Source organism: Mustela nigripes, chromosome 15 (assembly GCF_022355385.1).
Source record: "Mustela nigripes isolate SB6536 chromosome 15, MUSNIG.SB6536, whole genome shotgun sequence".
Classification (NCBI taxonomy): Eukaryota; Metazoa; Chordata; class Mammalia; order Carnivora; family Mustelidae; genus Mustela; species Mustela nigripes.
In genome coordinates, this window is record NC_081571.1 from 40,380,814 (window position 1) to 40,393,400 (window position 12,587).

Below are 12,587 nucleotides of genomic sequence, written 5' to 3' on the forward strand. Positions count from 1 at the left end.
ATATTGAAAGCTATTGTAACACAGCTAACAAGAGATTTGTCAGAAGTATGTAGTAAAATGAATGTGTATAGTTGATACAAAGCCAAAAATTAATATGCATGTGCACACGCATGGGAATAAATTTTCATCCAAATGACTGTCAAACATCTAGGCATACTCTCTATTATTTACATATAATAAATATATTAGATATATATCTATATATATATCTGCACACACATTCAATGATTTACCCAATGTTTAATTGAGTAATGAATTAGTTTAATATAAACTTTAGCAAATAGCATATTTACTTTTCCCACATTTACTTCTAAAAGCAAACAAATGCCAGTAGCAGGCACTTCAGTGAAAGAACAAGCCCATGTTCAAATATAAAATGGTAAAAATGAGAAAGAAATTATGAAAATATATACCTTTAATTTGCAGACATATAAACACGTTTGGTACAGTAGAGACACATGAGGCCAAAAAAGTAGAGTGATCCAGCTTAAGCTAACACATTCCTTGTTTACACAGATATTTTGCTATAGCTCTCATATAAAATAAAATTCCCAGCTCAACACAATGAAGTAAAAGAGATCAATCACTAAGGAACCAGCTTGCTTCATTGCAAAGGATTCAGTAAAAGCTAAGTTATCAAAGAAATCTGCTGCTGGGCTTACAAATAAACTCTTGGACCTAATCCAAAGCCAAAGAAAGGAAGCCAGAAACGGTAGCCAACAAACCCAAACAACAAAAAGATAAGTATAACTTTTATATAAAGGGCCCAACTAAAACAACCGGTAGTGTACACTAGCTTCTAGAATAACTCCGCTTTAATATGATTTTTATTTTCTCAGGTGATAAATGAATTCAAGCACATAAAAACCTAATATTTAACCCAACTATGAAGTACTACCGACAAGTTGTCAGAGCATCAAAATGTCATAAACACCTACGAAGTAACTAAGGATTGAAACAGGTCTTTGCTCCTGGCTGTTTTCCTTGGACACAATTTCCAGTTACAATGTCTGTAAGGGAGAATATACACATTTCCCCTGTAATAATAGCAAGCGCAGTGGTAAAGGGAACAGAAAGCCATTTGAGTACATGGAGAGCGAAATATTCTTCAGCAGGTCAACTCTAACACACACGGCCACGTTTTCACCCTTGCTAAAAAGAAATTGCGCTTCTTTGTAACACCTTCTCTTTCAAACTATACATGATGTACTTGTGAGGTAATAAACATTCTCTTTACAAATGCATTTCTTTTCTTTCTTATCATACATTGAAGTGCAGTGAAATTCAATTTATTTCAATTTCATATCTCTTAAATGTTAAAAACAATATATTTAAAATATACTCTTTCGTTAATTTCATGTACAACTGTCCTGTACAATACCGCAAAACAGTTCCCTGCAAAGGAGCAACTGATGCCCTCTTGTGGTTAAAGGACTTTTTAGACAAAAAAGATGCAATGTACCATTTTCTTACCTTATTCTCAGGTTCTATCATTCTGCTTGGTGAATGAAAGCTGCAAACCATGTCCAAGCTTTTTTATAACAGTTCTATAGCTGTTAGTACTAATTTTCATTAAAAAATGCTGTACACATTTTATAACCTCTGATTTTAAGTTTAAAAACCTGTAAACAGCTTATTTACAATATAGTACAAGTTATAAATTAGTCGTCCTTCATTGGAACTGTCATCTACACACTCTTGTTTAGGTGATGGAAACTACCCAGAGTCAGCTACATCTCTGTGCTATTCCACAATGAAATATCAAATATTAGAAATAGCCATTGGTTTCCTCTCTCTCATATGCAAGTCAATTTTTCCTTTGAGTGGAATTTGTACTTCCAAATTTTCATCTTCCCTGTGATGCTTTTTCCCTCTCCTTAAGCAGATGTATATGCCCATCCCTGTTACAAGTGTGAGAGAACCCAAGCTTATTACAGAGAGAGCAACTAGAGTGGGCACACAGGACACAGACTCAACTTTCCGATGAGTTGGTTCTATTGAGATCTGTGGTTCTTTCTCCTCTATGTTGATTTCTGGTTCCTTTCTTAGAAGACTCTCAATGTAGCTCTCATTACTGACGGTGTCATTGACAAATAAGTTCACCATGACTGTGGAATGGAGAGGTTCTGGGTAACCATGGTCGCTCACTTTCACCAGTAAACGATGAAGTCCATAGTCTGTCTGCAGCAATGCCTCTTCCAAAGTAATATTGCCAGTTTTAGGGTCAATCCTAAAGGACTCAGGCCTAGGACCTCTTCTTCCTATGATGCTGTAAGCTATGACAGCGTTCATGCCCGTGTCTTTGTCAACAGCATAGACCTCTGTAACTGGGGAGCCGGGGAGAGTAGAAGGCAGTACCAACAGGTAGGACATGTTGGACTGAGGAAATAAAACCAGAGGAGGGTTGTCATTGATATCTAGAAGGAGAATTGTGATTTTTGCAGTCGAAGAGAGGGCAGGCTCACCCCCATCAACAGCTTCGACCCACAAAGTATAGGAGCTTTGCTGCTCTCTGTCCAAAGAGACTTTAGCTCTCAACATGCCCTTTCCTGTGTCTATGACAAAAATATCACTCTGGTTCACCACCGAGAGGGCTACCCAACCATTTCGTCCAGCATCAGCATCTGTGACACTAATTACCCCAATTTCACCATATCCTGGGAAGTTTTCTGGCACAAAAAAGCTGAAGTCCTTGTTGATGAACCTAGGGCTGTTGTCATTTTTATCCAGCACGGTGAGAGCCACAGTGGCAACTGATTCTCTGGGTGGCTTCCCAGAGTCAACAGCTCTGACTGTGTACCTATACCTTTCTTTCTCTTCTCGGTCCAGCTGAGTGGAAACTGTCAGAATTCCTGTGACACTGTCTAAGGAAAAATATGAGGGGGCATCAGGTCCCAGGAAATAGGAAACTTGGCCTCTCTCTCCACTGTCCGCATCCGTCGCGTACAGCTTTGTCAAAAAGGCATTGGGCGCATTATTTTCTTCAATCGTTAGTTCCAGCAAGGGTTGCAGGAAAATAGGAGCATTGTCATTGTCATCTAAAAGTTGCACTTTAATAATTTTTTTGACATGAAATCCCTCTGAGTTCCAGGCCACCACAGCTATTTCATAGAACTGCTGTAGCTCATAATCCATCAGTTTTGTGGTTTCCAGCAAATATTCATTATTGTATGGTTTGTAGGGTGATAACCTAAATGGTCCTTCACCGTCCAGGTAGCAGTTCACCTTGTATTTACCTTCTGGATCTCTTATGGTGAAGAATGCAATTGGAGTGTTAATGGGCTCCAGTTCTTTCAGGTAAACAATACCATCTACCTCATTGGCTATATAACGAGGAACAATTTCAGGTGGTCTGAAAATGACTTTGATGATGGTCACCAGTGCCGTGGTCACAGCAGGGATGCAGCCTGGCCCATTAGCAAGGATGGTGAGCTTGTGCATTTGCAGAACACTTCCCCCAATCTTACTGAAAAGTTTAATGACTCCGGTAGTTTCGTCCAGATGGAATAAATCCTTGGATGCTTGTGGAACTTTCTGGCTATAAGCGTAGGTGATCTGAGCATTGGTTCCCAAGTCTCTATCCACAGCCTGAACAGCTGCAACCGGTGTGCCCACTGTAGCATTCCCAAACACAGTGACATTGATCTGTGAGTCTGTGAAGAGAGGGCAATTGTCATTAATGTCAGTTATGCCGATGGTGAGAGTGGCGCTGCCCAGCAGTGGTGGAGACCCGCCATCCTCTGCTATGATGATGCTCACATACTGGTCCTGGGTCTCCCTATCCAGCAGTCCCATGACAATTAGGTAAGGGGTGCGCTCCCCATTCTCATTCTCCTCCACATCCAGCGTGAACATGCGGTGGTAGTCCAGTAAGCGGTAGGTCTGCACTCCGTTCGTGCCTACATCTGGGTCCATGGCAGGATGCTCTATGGCGAGCCGAGTGTTTATAGGTGCATTTTCTGGAACCCAAACCGAGATTTGGGAAACGGGGAACTGTGGGGCATTGTCATTGATGTCCCGGATAGCGATTTTCACCTTCACAAACCTAAAGTATTCCTGAGGTAGGACCAGCACATCCAAAAGCAAAAGACAAGAGTCAGAGGAAGGGGAGGAGGAGATGGAAATACTGCCGCCCCAGGCTGCTCCTCCACCTCCTTCAAGACACAGGGCCTCCCTGTCGATCTCCTGGGCCGAAGTGTGCAGCTCCCCGGAGCGGTTGTCTAGGGTCACGTACTGACCACTCAGTCCCCGGGAAGCCAGGCTGAAGGAGAGAGGGGGGTTCCGCTCAGCCACGGGGCGCTCCGGCAGCTGCGACAGCTGGTCCTGCCTCCCGGCAGCGCGGGGCACCAGCCGCAGGTCCTCCGCCAGGCTGCCGATGAGCACCCCCGCGGGCAGTCCCTCGTTCAGGCTGTACAGAAGCTCCGTGGCCCGGCTGTAACTCGCGAGGCAGTTGAAGGGTCCCACGAAGAGGAAAAACAGAAACAAATGCTGAAAGGGGAGGGGGAGGGGAGAAGGCTCGTTACACACACGCGGAAACACGGAGACTGGAGTCAGAAATCAGGGCCACAAGGTCATATTTGCCCCCATCCCCATTACCAAAGGCAAACCCTCCAGTCGGAGAGGGATGAAGAGGAAAACTTGCTGCAAAGAAGAGATCTATGGAGCAACACTGTCGCCAAAACTTAATTTTTTCTGTTCACTATCTACCTCCCCCTCTTTTCCCCAGCGCCCCAACGGCGCCCTTATTCAATTAATAATCGGAATCCCCAGCCATAAAACATTCCTGGAAACACACGCCAGAGTGGAGAGCACTCAACTCAGGGACTGCGCAACGCCGCAGGGAAACCACCCGTGTAGGTTATGGAGAGAGGTTGGTAGTGGAAAGAGGACTGAGCGATGATGGGCAATTCATCATTTATTTCCCATTGAAATGTTTCTACCACTAAGGTCTCCGGAACGCGAAATGTGTCACATCCCTTATTATGAGAACACCACCAACAACAATATCAATAACAATAATTATTATGTGCAAAAACACAGTGACACTTTCTCTTCGGATCTAGCGCCCCCCCCCCCCATTAAATAAACACTTTAGGTCAGAGAAGTAATTTTCATTTTAGCTCTCATCCAGGGTCAAATCGAAAGGATCTGAATCTCCACCTCCTAACAAGCCCTCCCTAGTCTCCCTCCCCTAAGGAAAAAGAAGTAAACGCAGAAAATGCTTATGCAAAAACAATTTGCCAATTACAGCGGACAGTCCTAGCAGGTGCCGACAGCAGCAGAGAAATCTCCGCACCCCAGTATCTCAAGCGGATCGAGCCCCCCCCCATCTGCCTACATTCCTATTTCAGAAACTTACTTTCCCGACCAGAAGACGTGCCTATTTCTTGCTAAAAGGAAGACACCTTATGCTAAACTCCCTTCCCCTCCCCCTCAACCTTCCCGTAAAGTTTGGATTAAGGGAAAGGTTTGAAAACCCATCAAGAGTAGGAACTGCCTCACCGGACTGCAACTTGTCGGGGCTGCAGGACTCCCGGACCCCAAGCCTTACCGGCAGGTTTCTGTGGCTGGTGCTGCTCCTGGGACGACTGAGACGCCCCATATCCAGGCGCGGGTGCCAGATCGCCGGGCGCCAGCTCACTGCCAGGGCCCGCGAGCTGCGCGCATTCCCTCGGCCGCGCATTCCCGGGGAGGCTGCAGTCAGCGCGCTCCTGTCGGGAGGGCGGCAGAAGACACTCCCTCTCTGTTCATGCAAATCGCTGGGGGAACTTCAGCCAATAGTCACTGGCTCGTCAATTAAGGACGCGAGCTAATGGCTGGGGGCAGCAAGGCGCGGGGCAGAAGGGCACGGTCATGGTTTCCTTCTCCGGACGCAGCTAAGTCCAGACCCCGCCAGAGGAGCCGGAGCGGGGGACTTGCCTCTGAAGACTGCGACGAGGTGCCACCCGGTCGGGCACTGGAGCGCGTGCCCACCAGCCTCCCTCCTCGCCGCACCAGTCAGAACTCCAGTCCACAGGTTGCGAGCGCGGGAGGGAGATTAGAATAAATAAATAAGCCTGCACGTATATCTGAATAGAGAGGGAGAGGAGGTCGGCGCTACAGGGCAGCCACAGGCGCGATCCCCAAACGCTTGCTTTTACCACCAGTGCTTCGGAGAGACTTGCTTCCAGCAGTGTGTGCACAGAGAAAGGAAATCCACTCTTCTCTGCGGAGGGAAGGAACTTCAAACTCTTTTTAAGGTGGTTTGAGCCGGGAGAGCAAATAGATGAATTCGGTGAGGGTTTTGACATGCTCTAATTTTTGAATCTTCGCTGTTGGTGGTGGCAGGCTTCTGCTAGGTTCCTAGTTGTAAGCGCAAGGGTCTCTGGGTGTCTGCCCTGTGGTCTTACTTAAGAGGCAGTTGTGGCTTCTGGCCAAGGGAAAGAGCCCAGGGGGAAAGTGGAAACAATTGTGTGGTAACTAACACAAGTAGTTCTGCCTGTGGGCAATTTTAACGTAATTCTCAAAGGGGGGCATTTTCTTTTTTCACTCACTGAAGCTTAGGTTAAAAAAAAAAATGGTTACTTTTCAAAAGGTCGCTTTTTTTCTTTCTCTTGGAATGCTTACTGGAAAGCTTTCCTCTAGAAAGGAGTCCTGGAGGGATGTGGTGCAAAAATGCTTGGATATTTCCTCTGATTCTCACACTAAATAGTCATGTGACCTGTATCTTCATTTATAGAATCAGGGCTGGTGAGAGAATCCAATGCTATAAGTCTGTGAAACGCTTTTTGATCTTCAGGGTGCTGTAGAAATAACGGAAAAGACCACGGGCCTTTCCCTGAGTAGATATTTCTCTTCATCACTGGGTTTCCAGATAGACTCTGCACTGCCCTGAGCATAAAGTCCTCCCCACTGCATATTTAGTGACTGAGCCCTAATAGAAAAATCTTCCTCTTGGGTCACAGAAAGATCTGACATCCTGTGCTTTCCATAAGAACCACCTTAATGTTCCTATTCTGCCCTATACTGACTAGAATCTAAATTGGTTGGCTGAACTAATTGTTTTGCTCCTTCCTATTTTCTCTTCATTTCTACTAATTGTAGAGACATGGAGTCCTAAATATTGACAACACACTACATCAAAACACCTGGTGTGTGGAACAGTTACTTACTGTGCAAATGGGACCATACATGGAGTACACAAAATTCCCTGTGGTATATATCTGGCGTATGATATGGATCTGATTTATAAACTTAGCTCCTTTAAGCTCTTTAGAATGAAATCGGAGTTCTGATGAAGAGGTGAACACGCAGAGGAACATGTACACGTGGGTGTGAAGCCATTATACTGCTGATAAACAAAGCACAGTCAGGGAATTAGGATATGTCTTTTCTTCAGCTGCTAATTCTGCCCTACAGATGAACTTTTACCATAATTGGTAAATATTTACTGAGGGATCTGTAGTTGAGACACGTCTGACTCTTAATCAGTACCAAGCTGCTTCTGAAATGTGTTTATGTCTTCGCACAATACCCATAGCTTCTGGAAGTTTGGGATACATGGACAGAAGCAGGCAAAACATCGGCAGTGAGAGTACATGCAGGCTGGCCCCCCCCCCCCCAGTCTGAATAACTTTTATGTCTACCCAGAAAGCAACCGTGATAGACTGTGTATCCCCCTCACAGTTGACACCCTCTCTCATAGGGGTTAAAGGTTAAAATCACTCACCTTTTATTTTGGTGGAAATATAGGACTCTCTTAACTTAATTTGTTCTTTGTTTACAATGACAGTACACTAGAGCTGTCATTTATGAAGATAATCCAGTTGAAGTGACATCACCTCTTTGTAATTATTTTGTTGACTATCTTTGGTTTCCCCTGGACTCATAAGCTCTTTCTTTCTCTACTTTGCAGTGGATACTTTCGGCACAGATGCACCATTTTCAAGTGTCCCCCAAACCACACCCCAGTGAAGTTTTGGTGTTCTGACCATATCATCCAGCTGATCTCTATGGAAAAGGTTAGTACTTCTCCTTCCCTTCATTATGTAGGCAAGAAATCTAATCTATATATTCTAGAATACATAGATTTAGCAATAATTTTTCTAGAGTCTTTCTAGAAAGCATGACCATATTAACTATAATGTAAGTTGAAGCACAGTAGTTCAACATTCTGGAGATAACGTTTACAGTGACAATAATAACTCCCCTGGCACTGTGATTGCAAAGTCCCTGGATGGAAGTTTGTCATCAAAATTGGAAGAGCTTGGCATGATTTGAGGTAAAAGCTTCATGTCGCAATCCAAACTCTTAACTGAGCTACTTGTTAGCTTCTTTCCTTTTTGAAGATCTAAGCAGAGGTTTCATGCAGGATTACACTGTAATTAGGCCTCAGAAAAAATAAAAGTCCAAATATTCTTCTTTCTTCTCTTGTGCCTTCATTCTGGGTACAGTGAAAACATTCCCAAACTCCTGTGCCTGAGGATGGCAGCCCTGTGACCTACCATCTGGTGTGACATATTTCTTTCTAAAGATGATCTGGGGAGCTTCTGTGCTATTCCTCCCTTGAAAATAATACTTACATACTAGTCAGATGTCTCAATTGCTCTGGGCCTGCTTCCCAGGTGTTTTGTAAAAATTGATCTAGAAGAATAGTTAGATTATATGCCTCCCAAGCCTATTTTTTCTATAGACAAGGAAAACAATTTGATACAATAGATGGTACACTGAACAGAACCAGGAAATTTGGATTCCATTCCCTGGGTTGCTCCTAGGATACTGTGTGACTTTAGGTAAGTAATCACACCTCTCTGTTTCAAATTTCCTATAAGTACACTCCTACATACTACATGGACTCATATGCATTAAGTGGCTTACCTAATATCTGTCATTAATAGACACTAAATAATGATACACAGGTTACTTTGGTAAGTATTTACTGCCTGAGATCACCGAAAGTTAATAATAATTTTCATTTACTGCAAGTTTCCTCTCCTTGTAGTCTTACCTCTTTATAAAGTATAAGCATGCTTATAAGTGTTCATCAGGATACCATCTTCAAACTTTGTCCATTTATCAAACATACCCTAAAATTTTAAAAATATTTGAAGTACTGTGTTTTCCAGGTAACTTTTATAACTGAGCCATTTAAAGTTTTTCAGTAACAGTATGGTATCCACAAGTTTCATGTAATCAATATGAATACACAGATAGCTAAACTTATTTTGAACTGTAGTTCTATAAATGTTTTAAGTAATTGAAAGGTGTAAATAAGTATAAATTTAGCATATGACCTTATTTTAAGATCACTCCATTTTTACTTGTTAATATATGAAATTAATGATCCTTTTGGATGACTCACATGTATGTGTGTATATTTAGGATATATATTATATATATGTAAGTGTAAATCATAAAATTTAGGAATACAATATATAGTATAATATAAAATAATAAATACATAATTAAATGTTTTATATACAACATATTTTTTAATATATTCTTTTTTTAAAAAATTGTATCTATTTATTTGACAGAGAGAGAGAGATCACAAGTAGGTAGAGAGGCAGGCAGAGAGAGAGGCGTGAAGCAGACTCCCTGCTGAGCAGAGAGCCTGATGCGAATCTCCATCCCAGGACCCTGAGATCATAACTTGAGCCGAAGGCAGAGGCTTAACCCACTGAGCCACCCACGTGCTCCGAAAACATATTCTTTTATAATATAAATTATATATTTATACACATTATATATTTATATACATTACATAATACATATACATAACGAATGCATACACACACATTCTTTTTCTTATCCAACAATCAAGACTGAGAGATTATCACTTTTATAAAATTAATACAACACTCAAAAAATAATAAAATCAACCATTTATTATCAGTTATGTTTTGAACATGCTACTAGGTGCTTTACATGTTTATTTGCTTACTCTTCATAACAGTTTTATAAGGTAAGTATTATTATTTTAATTTCTCAGCTATAAATTGCAGGCTTGTCAGTATCTTTGGCCCTGAACCGTGGCCCCCAAAGCACATGTTCTTTCTACTCCATACACCATAACACCGTCTTCTCACCTGAATGGATGGATCTAGGGCTTATATACATTTAAATGTATTTCAAGCCAACAAATGTTTATCACTCACCTGTAGCAGGAGAAACATTGGAGGCATAGATTTGCTATATGATGCCTTTTTGAAGTAAAAACTTCATTAGTCAATTACACATAAACAGGTATATATACAGAAACACACCCTCCTCTGTGTTTGGCCAGCTTTATTCTTCTTATGACTTGTGGGCCGAGAATATATTATGTGTATAGATGTATTGTATGTACATGAAAGCCCTGAAAAGTTCTAAGTAGTTTTATGGATCGCCTCATTAACCCTCATTTTGTATATTAGTTGAGAGCAAGAGAAGTGCTGCATAACTAATTCAAATCTTAAAAGTATTCCTATTTCTTGGAATAGTAGATCTTGGCCTCGGGATTGGCTCTAATATTAGAGAATAACTTAGAAAAAGAGCAGTTGCTTTCTCATCATCTATGACTTCCAAAAGCCTTGATCTTAAAAGTTGCCCTAAGTACCAGTTAGTTACTTTATATTATTTTATTTTTCCAATTTACAAATATACTTAAGAAACAGTCATGGAGGAGCTCCCCCTCTTTCGTAGGGCAGATGTTCCAAGACCTTTAGGGGATGCCCTGAAACCCCATGTTGCACTGAAGGCTGTTTCTTCTATACATACATAACTATGAGAAAGCTTAATTTATCAGTTAGGTACAAGAAGAGATGAACAAAAACTAACAAGAAAGTAGAACAATTTTAACAACATACTGTAATAAAAGTTATGGGAACGCGGCCTTGCTCTCTCAAAACATCTTACTGTACTGTATACTCACCATTCTTGTGATGGTGTGAGATGATAAAATGCAGACATGATGAGATGAGGTGGGGGGGAATGAAGCGGGCGGGCAACGTGACTAACATTAGGCTACTATTGACCTTCTGATATATGTCAGGAGGGTCATCTGCTTCTAGACTCCAGTTGCCCGTGGATAACTAAAACCCCTGGGAGAGAAACTGAGGGAAAGTTGTGTGTGTTGGGGGGGGGGGGCTGTAATTTAGGTAAATTGTTATTCAAGTATATCAAACTTGGAAAAAAGCTTACATTGCACTTTCCCTACACAATTCAGAGATTGTAAGGCTAATAGCAAATTAGCATATTGGTTCTTTTGCTAAAACAGCTTTACAGTTGCTTTAGTAAGTAAATATACTATTTATACTACGTGCACAAAAGGACACAATTAAGATAATTTACTATAATACAAACTTGTATTCTAAAACATTGAATACTAAATTGTGCAATATGTGTGACTTTAGGCTATACTAACTAGTACGGTCTTTTTGTTTTAGAAAACTGTGTAAACACATCTTATGTTTCTCCTTTTTCTCTGCATATTCCAGTAGGAAGGGTAGAGTAGAGTAGAACAGTTAGGTAGGGTAGAATAGTTCTTTTATTTTCAGGACGTAATTAGCCTCACTTGAACAGGGATATGTATAGCTGGGCAAATCATCAGAAACCCCAGGCCTAATTTTAGCTCACATTTTCAACTTTCTTTCCTGATCCTCAAAATAAATTTTGAAAGTCATTTCCAACTCATTTAAATTTCACATTCTTTCTTCTCACTTCTGGTAGAGGTGATAATGAGCAGTGAAATCATCAAAAGAAAGGTAGTAGGATTGAGGAGGAGACAAAATGAAAGGCGTGGAAAATCCACAAAGTGGATCAGCCGCTGAATAATGAACAGTTAAGTGAATGCAGTTTATTGATGACACATGTGCCTTACTTCCTGGAGTCAGACCCTGAGAGACTTGAAAGAAGGGAGAGGTATGGGCTGTGAGAGGATAAAGTAATCACAAGCCCTGTAAATTAGCATAGAAATTAGGTCAGGGGCAAAACAAATCCATTGAAGGAAAGAAATCATTTTATGTTTTATTGTAGGGCACTGATCCCAGCCCCCGTGTCCCTCGGATACCAATTCTTCACTCCCAAGCTGGAGTGTAACATTTGGAAAAGCTTCATGAAAATTTGTTCTCAGATCGTGTTTTTACACGGATCCACAGATCTTTTGCCTGGCTTTATAACATCTCTTTTTATCTGATTCTTTGACGCTAAGGTAGGATTGTTAAAACCTGCGTGGCTCTTCTGATCTCACTGTGTGGGGTGTATGAAAGCCCTGAGCTGGTATTGCAGGGTCAACGAAAGGCTCTTTCAGTGACGTAAAAAGTCAACATTTTCACGGGGTGGAACTCTGATCACTAGCTGCTTCTTGCTGGATATCGTTTTAGGAAAAGGGAAGAGAGTGCTGACCTCAGTTTCATTTACTGCTAACGTCTACCAATTACGGAGTATGGAACTTCTGCCCGATGCACGGGGAGCCTTAGCTCTGATCTTCACAAGGACCCCGCAAGTTAATGATGACCCCGTTTTAAAGATAAAGAATCTGAGAATTCCAGAGGGTAAGTAGGTTGCCTGAGGTTGCACAGCTGGGAAGTGGCCAAGCTAGGACTGAACAAGAAAAATTTGAGGTAGTT

At 41.8% G+C, this 12,587-nt stretch overlaps 1 protein-coding gene across 1 annotated transcript; it reads right to left on the reverse strand.

The window, feature by feature from the left end:
• Positions 1 to 397: 397 nt before the first annotated feature.
• PCDH20 (protocadherin 20) lies at positions 398 to 5,699 on the reverse strand. Its single transcript, XM_059378345.1, has 2 exons — positions 5,552 to 5,699; positions 398 to 4,488 (listed from the first exon to the last, which is right to left on the reverse strand). The coding sequence occupies exons 1-2, from the start codon at positions 5,681 to 5,683 to the stop codon at positions 1,762 to 1,764; spliced, it is 2,859 nt and encodes a 952-aa protein (XP_059234328.1). The 5' UTR covers positions 5,684 to 5,699; the 3' UTR covers positions 398 to 1,761.
• Between the last annotated feature and the right edge of the window lie 6,888 nt (positions 5,700 to 12,587).

Coding starts and splice junctions, on each gene's coding strand:
- PCDH20 (XM_059378345.1), bottom strand. CDS start 5,683: ATGCGCGGCCGAGGGAATGCGCGCAGCTCGCGGGCCCTGGCAGTGAGC. Junction 4,489..5,551: donor CCAGCCACAGAAACCTGCCG/GTAAGGCTTGGG, acceptor CTCCCCTTTCAG/CATTTGTTTCTGTTTTTCCT.